This window comes from Hyla sarda, chromosome 6, assembly GCF_029499605.1.
Source record: "Hyla sarda isolate aHylSar1 chromosome 6, aHylSar1.hap1, whole genome shotgun sequence".
NCBI lineage: Eukaryota > Metazoa > Chordata > Amphibia > Anura > Hylidae > Hyla > Hyla sarda.
The window spans coordinates 180379242-180403253 of record NC_079194.1 but is presented as its reverse complement, the minus strand read 5'-3'; the positions used below and the strand labels follow the sequence as shown (position 1 = coordinate 180403253).

The following is a 24012-nucleotide window of genomic DNA, read 5'->3' as shown; positions in this document are numbered from 1 at the left end:
GAAATGGTTGGCATAAGGCATTCAAAAGTACACTAAACATGCCCTCAAATGGCATTGTTGATAGAAAAACAAAAAAGTTACAGCACTTGGAAGGAAAATAACTGCTTGTGCATTAATGCCCAGGAGGCATGCGGGGGGAAGGGGTTAAGGGACAATCACCAGTATTAAAGTCATGCTTGTCTTCCATTATCTGCCATCAAACCATTATTTCCAGACATGAAGGGTCTTGCAGCTGTAAAGTCTTTAGAGTAAGGCCTAGTAATATTTATCAGTCTTGACCCGTCACCTCTTCTTGCATTTTCATATACATAATAATACTGGATCTTCTGGATCTACTGGATACTGGAGTAGTCTATTGAAAAGTATTTCCAGTCTGTTGTGCGCGGATTGTCACACTGCGCTGTGTGGGACATCGCTGTGGCTGGTGATAGGCTGAGCGCAGTGTGACGATTCCGTGCACACAGACCTGACCGGAGGACCGAACAGCTGTAGCGGCGCTATGGTGGAATGGAGGAAGGTGAGTTAAAGTTTGTTTTCTTTTTCTTTTTTTTGCAGCCCTGGCAAAACGGTCTGGAAATACTGTTCAGGAAACTACCCCTTTAATGAAATGGGCCTAGATTCACTATTTTTATTTGCTTTTCTCTATATGGATTTAATTTTATATTTTTGACATTAGATTTACAAATTTGGCGCATGTCTCTGGAAAATCATAGTGCACTGATGAATAGAGGCCCATTTTGCTCTAGTTGGGTTTAAACCAATATTAACAGAAAAGTTATAATACAAAAAAAACTTTCACTACCTGCACAATTCTGTTGTATTTTTCTGGCCACTTTAAATGGGTATTCCGGTGGAAAACTTTTTTTTTTCTTTTTAAATCAACTGGTGCCAGAAAATTAAACAGATTTGTAAATTACTTCTATTAAAAATCTTAATCTTTTCAGTATTTATTAGCTGCTGAATACTATAGAGGAAATTATTTTCTTTTTGGAACACAGAGCTCTCTGCTGACATCACAAGCACAGTGCTCTCTGCTGACATCTCTATCCATTTTAGGAACTGTCCAGAGTAGGAGAAAATCCCCAGAGCAAACATATGCTGCTCTGGACAGTTCTTAAAGGAGCTGTCCAGCGCAGACTTTTTCTATTCCATCCTGCCCGGGCTGCAAAAAAAAGACAAAACAAACTTTCACTTACCTCCATACGTTCCCCCGGCGCTCCGCAACAGCTGATCCGTCGGCCGGGCTGTTTACTTCCTACTTCCTTTTGCCCGGTACGTCACACGGTGCTTCAGCCTATCACCGGCCGAGGCGGGACATCGCTCTGGCCCGTGATAGGCTGAAGCGCCGTATGATGTACCGGGCTTAAGGAAGTAGGAAGCAGACAGCCCGGCCGACCGATCAGCTGTTGCGGAGCTCCGGGGGAACATATGGAGGTAAGTGAAAGTTTGTTTTGTCTATTTTTGCAGTCCGGGCAGGATGGAATAGAAAAAGTCTGCGCCGGACAGCTCCTTTAAGATGGACAGAGATGTCAGCAGAGAGCACTGTGTTCCAAAATGAAAAGAATTTCCTCTATAGTATTCAGTAATAAGTACTGGAAGAATTAAGATTTGGTAATAGAAGTAACTTACAAATCTGTTTAACTTTCTGGCACCAGTTGATTTAGAAAAAAAAGAAAAAAAAAAGAAAAAAAAAAAGTTTTCCACCGGAGTACCCCTTTAACCCCTTAAGGACCAAGGACGTACCGGTACGTCCTTGGTCCTGCTCTTCTGATATAACGCGGGGTTACACAGTAACCCCGCGTCATATCATGGCGGGCCCGGCGTCATAGTGAAGCCGGGACCCGCCTCTAATAGCGCGCAGCGCCGATCGTGGCGCCGCACGCTATTAACCCTTTAGCCGCGCGCTCAAAGCTGAGCCGCGCGGCTAAAAGTTAAAGTGAAAGTTCCGGCCAAGTTCAGTCGGGCTGTTCGGGATAGCCGCGGCTAATCGCGGCATCCCGAACAGCTGACAGGACTGCGGGAGGGCCCCTTCCTGCCTCCTCGCTGTCCGATCGCCGAATGACTGTTCAGTGCCTGAGATCCAGGCATGAGCAGTCATGCGGCAGAATCGTTGATCACTGGTTTCTTATGAGAAACCAGTGATCAATAATGAAGATCAGTGTGTGCAGTGTTATAGGTCCCTATGGGACCTATAACACTGCAAAAAAAAAGTGAAAAAAAAAAGTGAAAAAAAAAAGTGAATAAAGATCATTTAACTCCTCCCCTATTAAAAGTTTGAATCACCCCCCTTTTCCAATAAAAAAAAAAACACAGTGTAAATAAAAATAAAAATAAACATATGTGGTATCACCGCGTGCGGAAATGTCCGAATTATAAAAATATATCATTAATTAAACCGCTCGGTCAATGGCGTGCGCGCAAAAAAATTCCAAAGTCCAAAATAGTGCATTTTTGGTCACTTTTTATATCATTTAAAAATGAATAAAAAGTGATCAATAAGTCCTATCAATGCAAAAATTGTACCGTTAAAAACTTCAGATCACGGCGCAAAAAATTAGCCCTCATACCGCCCCATACACGGAAAAATAAAAAAGTTATAGGGGTCAGAAGATGACAATTTTAAACGTATTAATTTTCCTGCATGTAGTTATGATTTTTTCCAGAAGTCCGACAAAATCAAACCTATATAAGTAGGGTATCATTTTAATCGTATGGACCTACAGAATACATATCAGGTGTCATTTTTACCGAAAAATGTACTACGTAGAAACGGAAGCCCTCAAAAGTTACAAAACAGCGTTTTTTTTTCAATTTTGTCGCACAATGATTTTTTTTCCCGCTTCACCATAGATTTTTGGGCAAAATGACTGATGTCATTACAAAGTAGAATTGGTGGCGCAAAAAATAAGCCATCATATGGATTTTTAGGTGTAAATTTGAAAGAGTTATGATTTTTTAAAGGCAAGGAGCAAAAAACGAAAATGCAAAAACGGAAAAACCTCCGGTCCTTAAGGGGTTAAGGCTATGTTCACATGGCGGATTTTCTGAGCGGAATTCCCAATGATTCCGTCATCCCCAGAAATAATAAACTTGTTTATTCTTTCTGCGGATTCTGCTTGGAAAAGAATGAACATTTTAAATGTCCATCCATGTTTTCTGGGCGGACGTTCCGTACGGAATAGGCCGTGTGAACATGGCCTAAGATGTGTTTAAAAAATGCATTTCTGTGTAGGCTCTTGAGAAAAATCTGTAGGGTTTTGGGAAAGAGACCTGTGGATGCTCTCACTGTATCAGGTTAAGAAAATGCAATTTTGGGGGTTTTTCGGATTTCTTCTTGTAAAGTATCTTAATTTGCTAACATTTTGGCGCATACAAACGTTTTTGTGCACTGACACTAAGCTGTAGGGATATGAATAGTAAATCTAGGCACAGATAATTCTTGCTTGGGTAGTCATTGATTACTGCCATGTATTTTGTCTTTTGACTCTGTATTTTGCCATGTTTTTAGTACACGGATTATCCCCAATCAGTAGGGACAAGCCACGCCCTGGATTTTCTATTTGTTTTCACGTCACTTATTCCGTATATCTGAAATCTGCAGGAATATGTGTATTCCCATTGGACTCACATTGCACACCATTTTCAACATGGATTTCGGCATGTAATATGCACAGAAGAACTCAAAAATACCAGTATTTCCCAACTAGGGTGCCACTATTGGTTGCAAAACTACAACTTCCAGCATGCCCGGGCAGCTAAAAGCTGTAGTTTTGCAACAGCTGGAGGCACCCTGGTTAGGAAACACTGCCTTTTACACTTTCACATTGTCAGGACTTATTGGAGGTTGCTTCCCATTTGATGGGGGAAGGCAATAGCCTAATATTCTACATTTTCTGGAGAAATAACCAAAGAATTGCAAAATGCAGTTAAAGGGGTACTCCGGTGGAAAACCTTTTTTTTTTTTTTTTTTTTTATCAACTGGTGTCAGAAAGTTAAACAGATTTGTCAATTACTTCTATAAAAAAAAAATTGTCTTTCCAGTTCTTATTAGCAGCTGTATACTACAGAGAAAATTCTTTTCTTTATGAATTTCTCTTTTGTCCTGTCCACAGTGCTCTCTGCTGACCCCTGATGCCAGTATCAGGAACTGTCCAGAGCAGGAGAAAATCCCCATAGCAAACCTATGCTGCTATGGACAGTTCCTGACAAGGACAGATGTGTCAGCAGAAAGCACTGTGGACAAGACAAAAAAGAAATTCAAAAAGAAAAGAATTTCCTCTGTAGCATACAGCTGCTAAAAATTACTGGAAGGATTAAGATTTTTAAATAGAAGTAATTTACACATCTGTTTAACTTTCTGGCACCAGTTCATTAAAAAAAAAAAAAGGTTTTCCACTGGATCACCCCTTTAAAGGGGTATTCCAGGAAAAAACTTTTTTTTTATACATCAAATGGCTCCAGAAAGTTAAACAGATTTGTAAAATACGTCTATTAAAAAATCTTAATCCTTCCAATAATTATCAGCTGCTGAAGTTGACTTGTTCTTTTCTGTCTGGCCATAGTGCTCTCTGCTGACATCTCTGCTTGTCTCGGGAACTGCACAGAGTAGTTTGCTATGGGGATTTGCTTCTACTCTAGACAGTTCCCGAGATACCTGAGAGCACAGTTCCCGAGACATCATCAGAGAGCACTTAGACAGAAAAAAACAACTCAACTTCAGCAGCTAAAAAGTACTGAAAGGATTAAGATTTTTTAATAGAATTCATTTACAAATCTGTTTAACTTTCTGGAGCCAGTTGATTTATAAAAGAAAAGTATTTTCTTGGATAACTCCTTTAATAGGAATGTAAAGATTTATTATAACAGGAATAAGGGACGACTGTCTGGCATAGAAGCCATTTGTAGCAATAGAGGACCCGTATTGTTTATCCTGTTGGGGACAGAGGGCGTATGGATACTCCCTCGCGTCCCACTACTTAAGGACGGAGGGCTTACCTGTACGCCCTCTGCATTTCCGATCACCGCCACTCGCTGGGCAGTGATCGGACCGGGATGACTGCTGATATCTATCAGCAGGCATCCCTTGGCAATGCCTAGGGGGGTCCTGATACCCCACCATGTCGGCAATTGCCGCAATTCGCCGGTCAATTCAGACCGGCGATTTGCGGCGATCCGGGTCACTGGTGACCCGATCGCACCAGAAAATAAGAATGATCGGAGCTGTCAGAGACAGCTCCGCCCATCCTAAAGGATAGGAGCGAGGTGGCAGTGTTGCCACCTTCTCCTATCCCCTGCCATTGGTCGGTCAGTACGACCACCAATGGCAGTTGAGGGCGGCAGGGGTTAGAGTTCATTTCTCCAGCTCTGCCCACCAATCGAAGTCCGGGCAGAGCAGGGGGGAACGCGAGGGGGGAGCATGGCTGGCTTACCCGGACCGGCGACGGCGGCATCCTGGAGCAGTGGCGACATTGGCGGCAGCAGGAGGAGTGCGGCCGGAAAGTGCGGTGGTGGAGGAGGCTGCAGTGGTAGGTGATCTTCCCTGTGGCCTTCTAAAAGTTGCCAAACTACAACTCCCAGCATGCCCAGACAGCCTTTGGCTGTCTGGGCATGCTGGGAGTTGTAGTTTGGCAACATCTGGAGGGTCACAGTTTGGAGATCACTGTGAAGTGGTCTCTAAACTGTGGTCCTCCAGATGTTGCAAAACTACTACTTTCAGCATGCACTGACTGTCTGGGCATGCTGGGGGTTGTATACGGTGGTCTCCAAACTGTAGTCCTCCAGATGTTGCAAAACTACAATTCCCAGCATGCCCAGACAGTCAGGGATGCTGGGCGTGTAGTTCTGCAATATCTGGCCCTTCATATGTTGCAGAACTACAACTCCCAGCATGCCTGGACAGTCTGGGCATGCTTGGAGTTGTAGTTTTGCAACATCTGGAGGGCTACAGTTTGGAGACTGCTACTTAGCGGTCTCCAAACTGTTCTTCCCCAGTTGTTGCATAACTACAACTCTTAGCATGCCCAGACTGTCCAGGTATACTGGGAGTTGTAGTTCTGCAACATCTGAAGGGCCAGATATTGCAGAACTACACACCCAGCATCCCTGACTGTCTGGGCATGCTGGGAATAGAGTCTGTTTCCTAACTCAGTGATTCCAACCTGTGTGCCTTCAGCTGTTGCAAAACTGCAACTCCCAGAATGCACTGACAGACCGTACATGCTGTGAGTTGTAGTTTTGCAACAGCTGGAGGTACACGGTTTGGAATCACTGAGCTAGAGTCTGTTTCTTAACTCAGTGGTTCCCCACCAGTGTGCCTACAGCTGTTGCAAAACTCCCAGAATGTATGGTCTGTCAGTGCATTCTGGGAGTTGTAGTTTTGCCACAGCTGAAGGTTTGGGGTGCCCCCCCTCCCATATGTACAGGGTACATTCACATGGGTGGGTTTCCTTCCACAAGTTTGAGCTGCAGCAAATTTTCCACCGCAGCTCAAACTTCGAAAACTCACTGTGAACCCCCACCTGTGTGAATGTACCCTAAAAACACTACACTAACAAATAATAAAAAGTAAAACACTACATATACACCCCCTTACATCCCCCCCCCCCCCCCCCAATAAAAATGAAAAACGTCTCATACGGCAGTGTTTCCTAAACGGAGCCTCCAGCTGTTGCAAAACAACAACTCCCAATATTGCCGGACAGCAATAGATTTGCGACAGCTAGAGGCACCCTGTTTGGCAAACACTGCTGTAGGGTTTTGGTGGAGACCAGCCCCATCCTTGTATCCTGGTCCGCCCCTATTGCAAATTCCTCATTTAGGCCTCAAATGCGCATGGCACTCTCTCACTTTGGAGCCCTGTTGTATTTCAAGGCAACAGTTTAGGGTCACATGTGGGGTATTTCCGTACTCAGGAGAAATGGCATTACAAATTTTTGGGGGATTTTTCTCCTTTTACCCCTTATGAAAAGGTAAATTTGGGGGCTACACAAGCATGTTAGTGTAAAAAAATAAAAAATGTTACACTAACATGCTGGTGTTGCCCCATACTTTTCATTTTCACAAAAGATAAAAGGAGAAAAAGGATTTCTTCCGAGTACAGAAATACCCCATATGTGGGCGTAAAATGCTCTGCGGACGAACTACATTGCTCTGGAGTGAGAGAGCACCATGTACATTTGAGGCCTAAATTGGTGATTTGCACAGGGGTGGCTGATTTTACAGCGGTTCTGACATAAACGCAAAAAAAAAACACCCACATGTGACCCCATTTTGAAAACTACACCCCTCACGGAACGTAGCAAGGGGTATAGTGAGCCTTAACACCCCACAGGTGTCTGACAAATTTTCGTTAAAGTTGGACATGAAAATACATTTTTTTTCCCCCTGAAATGCTGGTGTTATCCCAAATTTTTCACTTTCACAAGGGGTAATAGGAAAAAAGCCCCCCAAAATTTGTAACACCATGTGGATGTAAAGGGCTCTGCGGGCCAACTACAATGCCCAGAAGAGAAGGAGCGCCATTTGCATTTTTGAGAGAGAATTAGGCTGGAATTGAAGACTGTGTGTTTACAAAGCCCCCATGGTGCCAGAACAGTGGACCCCCCCCCCCACATGTGACCCCATTTTGGAAACTAAACCCTTCATGGAATGTTATAAGGGGTACAGTGAGCATTTACGTAATTTTTCATTTGCACAGCCCACTGTTCCAAAGATCTGTCAAACTCCAGTGGGGTGTAAATACTCACTGCACTGCTTATTAAATTCTGTGAGGGGTGTTGTTTCCAAAATGGGGTCACATGTGGGGGGTCCACTGTTCTGGCACCATGGTAGCTTTGGAAACGCACATGGCCCCAGTCTTCCATTCCAACCAAATTCTCTCTCCAAAAGCCCAATGGCGCTCCTTCTCTTCTGAGCATTTTAGTTCTCCCGTAGAGCACTTTACATCCACATATGGGGTATTTCCATACTCAGGAGAAAAAGCCCCCCAAATTTTTTAACCCCATTTCTTCTATTACCCCTTGTGAAAAAGAAAAATTTGTGGTAACACCAGCTTTTTATTGAAAAATGTTTTTTTTTAATTTTACGTCCCAATCTTACGAAGGTTCGTCAATCACCTGTGGGTTGTTAAAGCTCACTGTACCCCTTGTTACGTTCCTTGAGGGGTGTAGTTTCCAAAATTGTATGCCATGTGTTTTTTTTTTTTTTTTTACCTGGCACTATAGGGGCTTCCTAAATGCAACATGCCCTCCAAAAACCATTTCAGCAAAATTCGCTCTCCAAAAGCCCATTGTCGCTCCTTCCCTTCTGAGCCCTCTAGTGCACCCACAGAGCACTTTACATCCACATATTAGGTATTTCCTTACTCGAGAGAAATGGGGTTACAAATTTTGTGGGGCATTATCTCCTATTACTCCTTGTGAAAATGAAAAGTTTGGGGTAACATCAGCATTTTAGTGTTAAAAATGAAAATTTTCATTTTCACGTCCCACTTTAACGAAAGTTTGTCAATCACCTGTGGGGTGTTAAGGCTCACTGTACCCCTTGTTGCGTTCCTTGAGGGGTGTAGTTTCCAAAATTGTATGCCATGTGTTTTTTTCTTCTTCTTACTGTTCTAGCATCATAGGGGCTTCCGAAATGGGACATGCCCCCCAAAAACCATTTCTGCAAAATTCGCTCTCCAAAATGCCATTGTCGCTTTTTCCCTTCTGAGCCCTCTAGTGCACTCACAGAGCACTTTACATCCACATATGAGGTATTTCCTTACTCGAGAGAAAATGAATTACAAGTTTTGGGGGGTCTTTTTACCTTTTACCCCTTGTAAAAATGAAAAAAATGGGGCTACAATAACATTTTAGTATTAAAAATTGAGATTTTTATTTTTCTCCTCCATTTTGCTGCTATTCCTGTGAAACACCTAAAGGGTTAACAAACTTTTTGAATGTCATTTTGAATACTTTGAGGGGTGCAGTTTTCATAATGGGGTCCATTATAGGGGATTTCCAAAATAAAAACCCTCAAATTCACTTCTAAACTGAACTGGTCCCTGAAAAATTCTGATTTTGAAATTTTCTGGAAAATTGCTGCTGAACATTGAAGCCCTCTGGTGTCTTCAAAAAGTAAAAACATGTCAACTTTATGATGCAAATATAAAGTAGACATATTTGGGGAGATTTATCAAAACCTGTGCAAAGGAAAAGTTGTCCAGTTGCCCATAGCAACCAATCAGATCCCTTCTTTCATTTTTAACAAGGCCTCTGCAAAATGAAAGAAGGGATCTGATTGGTTGCTATGGGCAACTGGTCAACTTTTCCTTTTGCACAAGTTTTCATAAATCTCCCCCATTGTATACATGAATCAATATAGAATTTATTTGGAATGTCTATTTTCCTTACAAGCAGAGAGCTTCAAAGTTAGAAAAATGTTAAATGTTCAAATTTTTCCTGAAATTTTTTAATTTTTCATCAAGAAATGATGCAAGTATCGAAGAAAATTTACCACTAACATAAAGTTGAATATTTCACGAAAAAACAATCTCGGAATCAAATTTGTAAGTAAAAGTATCCCAGAGTTATTAATGCTTAAAGTGACAGTGGTCAGATTTGCAAAAAATGCTCCTATCCTTAGGGTTATAATGGGCTCCGTCCCCAAGGGTTATACCCAGCTTTTCCAGAGTCAGATTTTCTGTTTTATAAAAGCACATAATGTTCCTGATAGATGTCAGAGAAGGAGGGTGACAATAAGTGGACGTCACCCATAGTCTCACAGCTTAGCTTCTTATGAGTGACCTGTGCTGGCCCCCAGCTGTTATGTGTCCTGGTCGCCTCTAGGTGTCGCTGGACGCGGCCGGGGAGGCGGGGAGCCGCCGCTGACACTGGCAGGAAGTGTGCACAGGAGGCAGCTCGTCTGTGCGCTCACCATGGCTGTGTGGACCCGAGCCTCCAAGTCCGGGCTCCTGGAACTGCTGCTACAGGACCACTGGGTGCGGGTCCAGGCCGAGCTCTCCGGGGAGACCCTGAGCCTGACCTCGGAGCAGGAGCCGCCTGCTGCAACCCTCAATGGCATGAGCAATGGCACAGAGTTGGCCCCGGGCAGTCCCCGCAGGGGCCCCGGGCGCTCTGGTGCTAGTTCCCCCCGAGCAGGTTCAGACTGCGGCTCAGAGTCAGGGTTGGGAAGCCCAGGTGCCAGGTTCCCCCCGGAAAGCCCAGAGCTGGGCACCGAGCCAGTGAGGAAGGTGAGGGTGGTGAAGCAAGAGTTTGGAGGACTGGGCATCAGCATCAAGGGCGGACAGGAGAACCGTATGCCCATCCTCATCTCCAAGATCTTCCCGGGACTGGCAGCAGATAAGAGCCGGGCACTCCGGGTAGGGGATGCCATCCTATCAGTCAATGGTACAGACCTAAGAAGTGCCACTCATGACCAGGCTGTGCAAGTTCTCAAGAAAGCTGGCAAGGAAGTGACATTGGAAGGTAAGATGCTGCAGTGTGGCAGAGCTTTGTTGGGTGCCCTCCAACTTTCAGTGTACACCAGTGGTCTCCAACCTGCGGACCTCCAGATGTTGCAAAACTACAACTCCCAGCATGCCCGGACAGCCAACGGCTGTCCGGGCATGCTGGGAGTTGTAGTTTTGCAACATCTGGAGGTCCGCAGGTTGAAGACCACTGGTGTAGACGTTGGCATATGCTGTGACCCATCATGTTAATGATATCTGTGCCACTGGTCAGATATGCAGTAGAAATGTTCCTTATCACTGAGCCCTGTATCATGCAGGAAGGGTGGGGGAGAGAGGAGGGGGGCATGCTACAGCTCAGCATCACCTCTTTAGAGCTGGATCTTGAAAGGAAAACATGATTTTATAACTTTTCAGACAGCCATTAGCTAAGAGACAGGTGTCACTTTTATTTTTCAGCAGTGTCAAGGAGGTGGAGCAGAGCTGCTGAAGTGTCAGTCTTACACCCCCATCCCCCCCCCCCCTTGATTGTCCCCGCCTGCCAGCCCCTCCTTGAATCACTTACAGGGCTCCGTAGGACAGTCAGGGAGGGGTGTAAGACACTTCAGCAGCCCAGCACAGATTTCATGACACTTGGTTAAGAAAAAGGCGAAATAAGTTTGTCAGCCACCATCATCTGCAGAAAAGCGAACAGCTATTCAATGGCGTCTGCAGCAAATTAAGCTGACAGATTTCCCTTAAATTTACTTTCATCATTTAAAGCATTACTGTCTTTAACCCCTTAAGAACATCAGTTTTTTATTTTGCACTTTCGTTTTTTCCCCTCCTCCCTTTCTAATAGCCATTACGCTTTCCATATTTCACCTACAGGCCCTTATGTGGACTTTTTTTTTTTGCGCCACCAATTTTACTTTGTAACAACATCACTCATTGTACTACAAAATCTACGGTGAAACAAAACAATTATTTGTGTGTCAAAATGGAAAAAAATTAATAAAAAATAAAAAAAACAAACACCACGTTTCTAGGCAGTGCACGTCTCAGTAAAAATGACATATTATCTTTATAGTGCAGCTCAATATGATTAAAATGATACCCAATTATATAGGTTGATTACCAAATTAGTGGTGTGGTGGTAGCTCCAGGGCATCTTTTCCTGGGAAAGTTGAGTGACAACATTATTGCCTTCATCACACTTGTCACACAGCTATCACAGGTTATAGAATGACAAATCTACTTGGAATACACGAGCAGGGGATGTATGCCCATATTACAGACCATGTTCACAGGGCGGAAAATGTGCAGAATGTCCGCGCAGAAAATACAGCTGGACAATCCGCGCATTAAGGGCAGGGTCACACGGCGAAGTAGCTCTGTGTGTCTGATCGTAGTGGCATATTTCTCAATGTGGAAATCTGATGCTACGAGCAGACACACAGAGCTGGGTGTTAGGACCGCTCGAAAATGCGCCATCTCATAGATGTCAATGCATTTCCGAGTGAAATCCACAGAAAGAGTAGACGTGTATTCTTTCTGTGGATGTCGAAATCAGGATTTCCGTGGCAGATGAAATTCTGCCATGTGCACAGTGCAGCAGAAACCTATTGAAAAATTCAGTGCGAACATGGCCGAAGAAACGGCTATAATAGCTGTAAGGATTTTATATTGCCGTGCCCTGTCTTTAGACAAACAGTTTGGCATTGCTTAAAATCTTGCCACACCCTGCCACTTCTGGGATTGCCTAGAAGACTTCCCTGGATTGTGTAAGGAGCCTCCTACACCTCTACCTGACATCTTCTCTTACTGATGTTTTTTTTAGATAACTTATCATGTCACTTCTGCAAGTGTTCTAGAAACAATGATATAGACATATCTATTATATTCAAATGCTTGCAAAAAAATTCTTTGAAAGTTGAGTAAGTTTGTGAATACATTGCATAATTGATCTTGTTTTTCCTGGTTTAGAGCCTGTGATACAGCAGGAATAATATATAGTACCATACGTAAGAGAAGATTGCTGCCTCCAGGCTTCAGGTGGTGACTGGTTTTAACCCCTTAAGGACGCAGGACGTAAATGTACGTTCTGGTGCGGTGGTACTTAACGCACCAGGACGTACATTTACGTCCTGTGCATAACCGCGGGCATCGGAGCGATGCCCGTGTCATGCGCGGCTGATCCCGGCTGCTGATCGCAGCCAGGGACCCGCCGGCGATGGCCGACGCCCGCGATCTCGCGGGCGTCCGCCATTAACCCCTCAGGTGCCGGGATCAATACAGATCCCGGCATCTGCGGCAGTGCGCGATTTGAATGAATGATCGGATCGCCCGCAGCGCTGCTGCGGGGATCCGATCATTCAGAACGCCGCACGGAGGTCCCCCTCTCCTTCCTCCGTGCGGCTCCCGGCGTCTCCTGCTCTGGTCTGTGATCGAGCAGACCAGAGCAGAAGATGACCGATAACACTGATCTGTTCTATGTCCTATACATAGAACAGATCAGTATTAGCAATCATGGTATTGCTATGAATAGTCCCCTATGGGGACTATTCAAGTGTAAAAAATGTAAAAGTAAAAAAAAAGTGAAAAATCCCCTCCCCCAATAAAAAAGTAAAACGTCAGTTTTTTCCTATTTTACCCCCAAAAAGCGTAAAATTTTTTTTTATAGACATATTTGGTATCGCCGCATGCGTGAATGTCCGAACTATTAAAATAAAATGTTAATGATCCCGTACGGTGAACGGCGTGAACGAAAAAAAAAAAAAAAGTCCAAAATTCCTACTTTTTAAATACATTTTATTAAAAAAAAAAATTATAAAAAATGTATTAAAAGTTTAGATGCAAATGTGGTATCAAAAAAAAGTACAGATCATGGCACAAAAAATGAGCCCCCATACCGCCGCTTATACGGAAAAATAAAAAAGTTAGAGGTCATCAAAATAAAGGGATTATAAACGTACTAATTTGGTTAAAAAGTTTGTGATTTTTTTTAAGCGCAACAATAATAGAAAAGTATATAATAATGGGTATCATTTTAATCGTATTGACCCTCAGAATAAAGAACACACGTCATTTTTACCATAAATTGTACGACGTGAAAACGAAACCTTCCAAAATCAGCAAAATTGCGTTTTTCGTTTTAATTTCCCCACAAAAATAGTGTTTTTTGGTTGCGTCATACATTTTATGATATAATGAGTGATGTCATTACAAAGGACAACTGGTCGCGCAAAAAACAAGCGCTCATACTAGTCTGTGGATGAAAATATAAAAGAGTTATGATTTTTAGAAGGCGAGGAGGAAAACATAAAAACGTAAAAATTAAATTGTCTGAGTCCTTAAGGCCAAAATGGGCTGAGTCCTTAAGGGGTTAAAGGGGTACTCCGGTGGAAAACCTTTTTTTTTTTTTTTTTTTTTTTTTTTTTAAATCAACTGGTGACAGAGAGTTAAACAGATTTATAAATCACTTCTATTAAAAAATCTTAATCCTTCCAGTACTTTTAAGCAGCTGTATGCTACAGAGGAAATTCTTTTCTTTTTGAATTTATTTTGTCTTGTCCACAGTGCTCTCTAGTGACACCTGATGCCCGTATTAGGAACAGTCGAGAGCAGCATAGGTTTGATATGGGGATTTTCTCATGCTCTTGACATGTTCCTGATACGGGCATCAGGTGTCAGCAGAGAGCACTGTGGACAAGACAAAAAATAATAAATTCAAAGAAAAGAATTTCCTCTGTAGCATACAGCTGCTTAAAAGTACTGGAAGGGTAAAGATTTTTTAATAGAAGTAATTAACAAATCTGTTTAACTTTCTGGCACCAGTTGATTGAAAAAAAAGTTTTCCACCGGTGTACCCCTTTAAGTATTTGGGCATTTACATTACTCCATCCCTACATGACTTTGTTCCTTGCAACCTGCCTGGATAGGAGTTCCCAGGCCGGTAACGGGGGAACGTAGGAAGGTGAGATAAAGTTTATTTTGTTTATTTTTGCAGCCCGGACACAGGATAGTACAGTACAGTGCAGCAACTGATAATTATTGGGGGGTGTGGGAGCGGCAGAACAGCGCGCTGCGGCTGATAATTCATCTGAGGGGGGGGGGGGGGGGAGGAGGGGCCCAACCGGTATTGCGTTATGAGAAAAATTCATATCATGCAGGAAAAAAATTTCGGTATTCCATATCAACCGGTATACTGCCCAGCACTAGGTGGCAGTTTGGTGTAAACTTCCAATTTTGGTTGTTGACCAGCCAAAATGGTGTTAATGCCACAATTATTATATGTTTTGCAAAATTCCCCGGTGTGGATTACGATGGCCCACTTTCAAAGTATTCAGCGTCTTTTCAGACAGCTGGTATGGGGGAGGGGGACCACTGCCAGAATTAGACTGGAAACTCTTCAAATATAACCAGGGCTTGGCCCTACCCAATCCCTGGTTATATTTTTTTGGCCTCCCATTTGCACCAAATACGAGGTTGGACACATGTTAGCACATTAGGCCCTATGGGATGATTGTTCATGGCCAGACATGGGGGACTAATCCTGCTCCACATGCTTAAGATAGGTGCCCTTACTAGGCCTTCTGACTCCTCTCCCACTACCCATCTCTTATGCAAGCTTTGGGACCACACGCGAAAACTACTTAAACTTACTGGTTGCACTAAATTTACACCGCTGTGGCGTAACCCTGGCTTACCTGATTTCTACTCTTTTATGGATGCTAGCTTTTGGGAGAGGAAGGGATTGTGTAGTTTGGAGCAACTAGCTGTACAGGGTGTAGTTCAGTCCTTTGGGGACTTGCAGGAGAAGTTTGCTCTGCCACACTCTTACTTACGTACTTACAGCTCCGCCATGTCTACGAAACGCAGTGTAGGTCCTTCTCGTTGGTAATCCATTCTAATAGGGTTTTGGATTCGGTGGTCTGGAAAAGGGAGTCAGCTGGGATTATCTCATGGGTATATGGAGAATTGTTGAGCTTCCATCATGACAAATTCCTCTTGACTATTCGTGGTAAGTGGGAAAGGGATGCTGGTGTTATGACCTACGAGGAGTGGTCAACGGTGCTGATGCTTACTCCCTATTTATCTTTGTCCAAATCTAATAGGTTGTCCCAGCTCTTTCTCCTGCATAGAGTGTAAAAAATGTCGGTATTCCTGCATAAGATTGGGGTGCGGCCTGATTCTGCCTGTCCATGGTGTGGTAGGTTGGAGGCACATCTAGTGCATGTGATCTGGGACTGCCCCCTCTTGGACACTTATTGGAGAGAAGTGCTTGCCCTCATCCGGGTGGTGTACGGGGGTGACCTTGGCTCGACTCCCTAAAGTATGTCTACTGGGTCTTATTGGCTGTGGACAGGAACCCTCATTGATGGAGACTGGCATACTACGTGTTCTGTATCAGACTGGCATATTGGATTAGGCCTACCCCTCTGGATGTGGCAGATCTGATTGCTCGAGTTAAGTTAATAGTTAGATTGGTAAAGGGGATCTACACTAAACGAAAGGTAGAGAGGTAGTTTGATGGCATCTGGGGTCCCTGAGTGAGGAAATGTAACCCTCCTGAGGATAGGACATAGTTGTTTGTTTCTGCACTCCTTGAATGTGTGTGGATGAGATTAATATATGTAGTGTATGATTGGTCGGTCTGAGCGTTTCCTGTTTGGTCTGTGTGATGGTTGTCTGCTGGTGTAGTGCCTGATGTGCTTCTCCTTCTCTTTTGTTTCCCTGATGCATGCCCCTGCACACTACATCTCCTTGATTGTCTGATCTGTCTGACTATTCTCTGCTCTTTTATAGCTGGATGTGATAGGTTTGTGGGGTGGGCGGGCAGTGGGTTGTTTGTATGTTTTTGTTACTTTTATTTTTGTGTTTATAAAAAAGCTTCAATAAAAATGATCTGCTTTACAATACATGAAAGAACTTCCAAGGGCCAAGGGTAGAATCATGGATGAGCCCCTTCAATAGGTCTAAAAAGCGGCCAGTGCTTTCCAGAGCTATATGCTTGGAGTAAGTGTCATGCGCACTGCACCGGAATGCTCAGTGTGAACTGTGGTGCGTATTCCCATCCAAAGCAATGTAGTGTTTTTAGACACTCATTAAAGGGGTACTCCGATGGAAAACTATTTTTTTTTTTTTTTAAATCAACTGGTGCCAGAAAGTTGTAAATGACTTCTATTTGAAAATCTTAATTCTTCCAGTACTTATCAGCTGCTGTATATTACAGAGGAAGTTCTTCTCTTTTTGAATGTCTTTTCTGTCTGACCACAGTGCTCTCTGCTGACACCTGTCCATGTCAGGAACTGTCTTGAGCAGGAACAAATCCCCATAGCAATCCTATCTTGCTCTGGACAGTTCCTAGCATGGACAGAGGTGTCAGCAGAGAACACTGTGGTCAGACAGAAAAGAACTACACAACTTCCTCTGGAGCATACAGCAGCTGATAAGTACTGGAATGATTAAGATTTTTAAATAGAAGTAATTTACAAATTTGTTTAACTTTCTGGCACCAGTTGATTTACAAAAGTTTTTCAACGGAGTACCCCTTTAAGGTGCATGATGTATGACAAAATGAGCTACTATGTGGGGACATAGCCTTAGGGTATGTTCACACAGCAGAATGTCTGTGCGGGCATCCGCAGAAAGAATAGACTTGTCTATTCGTTCTGCAGATTTTGCTCAGAAATGCATTGCCGTCTATGAGACGGTGCATTTCCAAGCAGTTCTAGCACCCACCAGATTGTACAGATGGGCGGAATGTTTGCCCGTGTATTCCAGCTGGACATTCCACACATTTTATGCGGTGTGAACATGCTCTAGAGCTACATGCACAATTCTGCTCTGGAGTATATTACAGGCGGTTACTCTGGATCAGTACAAGACAAGTTATATAATCCTTTTACAGATCTGCTCCGCTCAATCTGTAGAATAATGTTTAAAGGTAGTGGAGCATATTTTTGCATGCTGTCATGGAAACATTCTTGTTTATATCTACAAGCTAAAAAGCCTGTACCAACTTAAAGGGGACCTCTCATCACTTTTATGTTGCTTGAACCACAGTCCTTGAAGCCTCTGAATCAAGTCAAGAATCAAGCTGCCATCTCCAGGGAAGTCTATGACTGTTAAAGCCTATGGAAATCGGTCATCACTTTCTTGCTGCCTGAACCAGTCACTGCGATGGCCTCCAGTGGCTTTTGCCTGTCCTGCTGGCCTTAAAGGGGTACTCCGGTGAAAATTATTATTTTTTTTTAAATCAACTGGTGCCAGAAAGTTAAACAGATTTGTAAATTACTTCTATTAAAAAAAATCTTAATCCTTCCTGTACTTATTAGCTGCTGAATACTACAGCGGAAATTCTTTTCTTTTTGAAACACAGAACTGTCTGCTGACCTCATGAGCACAGTGTTCTCTGCTGAAATCTCTGTCCATTTTAGGAACTGCGCAGAACAGCATATGTTTGCTATGGGGATTTCCTTTTACTCTGGACAGTTCCTAAAATGGACAGAGATGTCAGCAGAGAGCACTGTGCTGATGATGTCAGCAGAGAGCTCTGTGTTTCAAATGGAAAAGAATTTCCACTGTAGTATTCAGCAGCTAATAAGTACAGGAAGGATTAAGATTTTTTTAATAGAAGCAATTTACAAATCTGTTTAATTTTCTGGCACCAGTTGATTAAAAAAAAAAATAATTTCACCGGAGTACCCCTTTAAAGGAGAAATGCGGCAGAAAAATGTTACCTTCCGCTGTGCGCGGGCTACGAAAACCCAAAAAAAAAAAACTTAAGCTCACCTTCCTACATTGCCCCGTTGTGACAGTATTGGCGTCCCGTTCCTCCGGCGCTGCTCTGGTCCCTGCTTCCTATGCTCGAAACGTCACACTGCGGTTCAGTGTATCGCCGGCCGCAGCAATGTCCCGCCTCGGCCGGTGATAGGCTGAGCGCACTGTCGTGTAAGGAGCTCTGGCCGGAGGAACGGGGCGCTGATACTGGCACAACGGGGGAACGTAGGAAGGTGAGCAAAAATGTTTTACTTTTTTTTTTTGTTTTTTGTTTTTTTGTTTGTCTTTGCAGCCCGGGCACAGGGGAAGGTAAAAATTTTCTGCCACATTTCTTCTTTAAGGCCAGCAGGACAGGCAGAAGCCACTGGAGGCCATCACAATGACTGGTTCAGGCAGCAAGAAAGTGATGACAGATTTCCATAGACTTTACCAGTCATAAACATCCCTGAAGATGGCAGCTCCTCACAGGACCTCTATGTTCTAAGTAAGTTTTTATGCCATGTCTGAGACCTTTACCTGTCAATCATTTACACGCCTGGAGCAAGGATTTTTGCCACCCTAGGAAAAGCTCATTTTGCCACCCCTTGACCCTGCCCATTGGCTCCTCCCTTTGATACGCTCCACCTTACTACAGGGGTGACACATTGTAACAACCTCCTTATCATGTAATCACCTTACTACTGAAGTGACACACTGTAACAAATCACCTTCCCGTGTAAATACCTTACTACTTGGATGACACACTGTAACAAACCCCCTCCTCATGTAATCCCCTTACTACTGGGGTGACACACTGTAGCAAACCTTCTAATGTAATCAATCAGGGTTTTTGTTTTTTTTTGCTGGATTGGCGGGTGCTTTGGATGCTGGCTAACTTTATTGCTGCGGGCAGAGCAGTGCCCCCATCAAGAGTGAGCTCTAGGCAGCTGCCTATTTTGCCGGCCCTGATCATTTATGATATATCATGTGGATGTGCCTCAAATGTTTAAAATGGGAGTACCCCTTTAAATGCTTCTTACCTTTCCTGTATGGTAACCTACCGCTTTCTAAAGTAGATCATAGACATCAGATGAAGGAGGGTCACAACATAGTGTCAGCATCTTATGCTGTGGTTACCAGCAATTGACCCTATGACCTGTTACCTTGGGGGCTCACTTTTTTCTACTTGTATAGTCTTTATAGGATGACCTCAGAAGCTGGTATCGCCTGCTAAGATTTGAGGGTCCCTGATCCATCAGACTTTCTTGTGATATCTGTGAGCAGCCTAACTGCAGGTTTGTTCCAGAAATCCGGGTGTGTTCCATTAAAGGAATCCACTTCTTTTGTAAACGGTTCTCATTCCCCCAGCTCCATAGAGTTGCCAAAAACAGAACTTTCTGCTGCCACATTAACCCATTGCGTGCAGAATTGTCCCTCGCTGCTTTGCACATACCTCAAAGAATAGAGGGATTTGCTGAGTCTGCTCCTGACAATACTAATCGGTTTTAACTCGGCATTAATATTAACACCCCCAACCCCCGCTGATAACTGCTGTTTCCTAATATAGAGCATAATCTCTTTCATTGTATTGTATTCAGGATGAAAGTAGGAAGTTTCTGGTAATGCTTACACGATATAGTTTCCTGATAGGGGGATTATTACATTACCATGCCCTCTGTAGGGACCATAGCAGAATCCTAAGGTAGGGGCCCAGGTGTCAAGCACCAATAGCAGTTGGTATATAAAGTATGACATGTTAGTTCCATCAATGAATAAAGGGTTAAAAAAAACTTGTATGGTTAGGCAGGACAGTTGTAATATTTGGCATATTTTAAATAATTCTCTATTCATGGCTGATACGAGAAATGGAAGGCATATGAAAAAGTTGCTGTCATGTTTGGCAGCACTGGAAACCTTCTACTGCCGAATACACAGCCTACTGTAGGTGTCCTTGTACCTACTGTTGGACTAAAACTCCCAGTGTTAACATCCTGAAGATGAGAAACCATACAGACCTATTGCCTTCCGCATTCTTGTGGCACTTTCGTAGACTTTAAGGCCATGTTCACACAACATATAATGTGCGCAATGTTTGCCTGGAAAACACAGGTAGTCATTCCACACATTTGAATAATCCAGTGGGCCCTAGGACTGCTCAGAAATGCGCTATCTCATAGACAATGCATGTCCGAGCAAAATCTGCAGGAAGAATAGACAAGTCTATTCTTTCTATGATCGCCAGAATCAGGATTTCCATTGCTACGGAAATCCCACTGTGTGAACAGTCCAGCAGATTCCCATTGAAATCAATGCAGCAGAGTCCGTGCGGAATTCCAGCTGAATATTCCGCAAGGGCATTCCGCCATATAAACACACCCTAATAGACCACATGTAGTCCACTAGTCACTATATTAGGTTGGTTTAGTATACGTTTTGTTTGCACATAGTCACCGGTACATTAGGATACCTTTATAGATTTTATAGATATTACATGACAGTGCGCTCAACCTATCACTGGCCGAGGCGGAACATCGCTGCGGCCGGTGATAGGCTGACGGCTGTCCAACGTTCCACTGCGGACCTCCAGATGTTGCAACTGGGAGTTGTAGTTTTGCAACATCTGGAAGTTGAAGACCACTGGAATAGTGTCAGCGCCGGCGGCTGCAACGAACAGGAGGAGACGAGGAGGGCAGCGCTTGCGGGTGACATATGTGAGTAGTACCCCGATGGGGACAGCGCAGCGCTGGGCTAATAATGAATTGAGGGGGGGGGGGCAGAACAGCGCTCGCGGGTCACATATGATTAGGGGGACAGCGCAGCGCTGGGCTGACAATTTATTAATTCCTGAGGGGGAGGAGCCAAACCGGTATTGCGGTATGGGTTAAAATTCATATCGTACAGCACAAAAATTTTGGTATTCGTTATGAACCGGTATACCGCTCAGCCCTAGACCAGAGACTGTATCTAGTCTAGACAATCCTCTGTGAGCATAAGGGCTTGTTCACACAAGCATATTTTCTTTCAAACTTGCAGCGTGTTTTCCACAATTTTTGTTGCGGAGGAATGTCCGCTGCAGACCCCATTGAATCATTAGGGTCTGTGGTGGATTTTCAATGGGGGACATTCCGCAGCCGAAAATCTTCTGCGGATAGCCTATGGAGATCCCGCCCCTTTTCAAACACCCTGCAAATTTGAAAGGTAAAATGCTCCTGTGAACACACCCTTAGGGTGCGTTCACACGCTCTTTGTTTTTGCAGGTTTTTTCCGCAGCGTATTTGAAAGGGGCGGGCTCTTCTCGGCTGTCCATAGCAGATTGTCCGTGGCGGAATTTACGCTGCGGAAAATCCGCTGCAGTCCCTACTGACTTCAATGGGGCTTGCGGCGGATTTTCCACAGCGTAAATTCCGCCATGGACAATCTGCTATGGACAGCCGAGAAGAGCCCGCCCCTTTCAAATACGGTGTGGAAAACCTGCAAAAACAAAGAGCGTGTGAACGCACCCTTAGGGTATGATCACATGGCGGAATGTCCATGCGGAATCCTGATTCCTGTGTCTGCAGAAAGAATAGACTTATCTATTCTTTCTATCCTAGCGCCCGGCAGACTTTCAAATGTGCGGAATGTCCACCTGTGTTTTCCAAGCGGATGTTCTGCAAGTTTTCCTGCCATGTGAACACCCTAATACAACAGCCAGCACAAATCTTGTCAGTCTGCAGCCTAGATTAGTGTTTTCCAAACAGTGTGTCTCCAGCTGTTGCAAAACTTCATCTCCCAGAATGCCGCTACACGCTGGGAGTTGTAGTTTTGCAACAGCTGGAGACACATTGGAAAACAATGACCTAGCCTGGTTATTGCAGTGTTTTGTATAGACTACATACAACTGTAGCAGTCACAAATGTAAGGCTAGCTTCACATCCGCATTAGAGGCTCTGTTCGAGCACTCTGTCGCAGACTCCATTCAGTAGCGAAAAACAGGCTCACTGGTCTGCTGCATATAGGTCACCAACAGAGCCATATGCAATTTTACTATATTAAAAGCTGACAATATAGTTTCTCGTTATTTAAATTATTTCTGTGAATCCCCTATGCAGATGTGAATTTAGGCTTAGGAAAGTCCAGGTTTTTAGTCACTGGGTGTAAATAAGGAGCTTTTCATTCACTGACAACAAGCACAGGTTGAGAAAATGGGGAGGAATCATAATATTTGAGAGAGGGCCGTAGACCAGTGTTTCCCAACCAGGGTGCCTCCAGCTGTTGCAAAACTACAACTCCCAGCATGCCCGGACAGCCTTTGGCTGTCCGGGCATGCTGGAAGTTGTAGTTTTGCAACAGCTGGAGGCTCCCTGGTTGGGAAACACTGCTGTATACCAATGCTGTCGGGTCGTGCTGGAAGTTGTAGTTTCACAACGGAGTTGGAGACCACGGTGTATTACACAGATCCACATTGTCCCAGCTGCAGACATGTAAGAGCTCAGCATGTGGTGGTCTGGGAGCGGCCAGGTCTCTTGGCATTGGGTGTGTCGTGTGTCGCCAGCATGTGCTGTGCATGTGACTGACACATAACTGTTACAAGATGCTTGTGTTTACTCAGCTTTAGAAGACAGTCCTAGATGGTTGTGTGGGAGTGTGCAACAGAAACACTGGAACATATAAAAAGTCATATATATTTAGGCCATGTTCCCGTATTTTAGCTACAGACGTTTTTTCAGCCATTTACCGGAAAAGAAAACCCCAAATACCTGGCACTCGCACCTCTCGCGAAGAGGATATTTATTGACACAAAGTGAAGAGTTATAGCACTTAGCGCTGCATCTTCTTTGTGTGAAAAAAATATCCAAGAGACGTGAGTATTTTCTACATATTTTACTGCATCTGTTCAGTGCAACACAAAGTGCCGATCGATTCCTCTTCATCATTGGGAACTGTTGTTTTTTGAAAAAAATCCAATGATTGTAGTGCACATTCAGTCATGGCCGTAAATGTTGGCACCCTTGACATTTTTCAAGAAAATTAAGTATTTCTCACAGATAAGGATTGCAGTAACACGTTTTGCTATACACATGTATATTCCCTTTGTGTGTATCGGAACTAAACCAAAAAATGGAGGAAAAAAAGGCAAATTGGACATAATGTCACACCAAACTCCAAAAATGGGCTGGACAAAATTATTGGCACCCTTGAGGACGGAGCCCATTATGACCCTAAGGACGGGAGCATTTTTTGCAAATCTGACCTTTGTCACTTTGAGCATTAATAACTCTGGAATGCTTTTACTTATGAATTTGAATCAGAGATTTTTTTTTCGTGACATATTCTACTTTATGATAGTGGTAAATTTTCGTCGATACTTGCATCATTTGTTGGTGAAAAATTCAAAAATTTGATTAAAAATTTGAAAATTTAGCATTTTTCTAACTTTGAAGCTCTCTGCTTGTAAGGGAAATAGACATTCCAAATTATATATTGATTTACATATACAATATGTCTACTTTATGTTTGCATCATAAAGTTGACATGTTTTTACTTTCGGAAGACACCAGAGGGCTTCAAAGTTCAGCAGCAATTTTCCAATTTTTCACAAAATTTTCAAAATCGGAATTTTTCAGGGACCAGTTCAGGTTGGAAGTGGATTTGAAGGGCCTTCAAATTATAAATACCCCACAAATGACCCCATTATAAAAACTGCACCCCTCAAAGTATCCAAAATGACATTCAGTAAGTTTGTTAACCCTTTAGGTGTTTCACAGGAATAGCAGCAAAGTGAAGGAGAAAATTCAAAATCGTGATTTTTTTTACAGTCGCATGTTCTTGTAGACCCAGTT

The 24012-nt window shown here is 43.5% G+C and overlaps 1 protein-coding gene across 1 annotated transcript in view; it reads left to right on the top strand.

Moving 5' to 3' along the window:
• The first annotated feature begins 9656 nt into the window (after window positions 1-9656).
• Window positions 9657-24012, top strand: part of SNTB2 (syntrophin beta 2) — a 65036-nt gene continuing 50680 nt past the window's right edge. Inside the window, exon 1 of the mRNA XM_056525942.1 lies at window positions 9657-10466. Within this exon, the coding sequence (XP_056381917.1) occupies window positions 9917-10466 (550 nt within the window). The 5' untranslated portion in view covers window positions 9657-9916. The remainder of the gene's footprint in view (window positions 10467-24012) is intronic.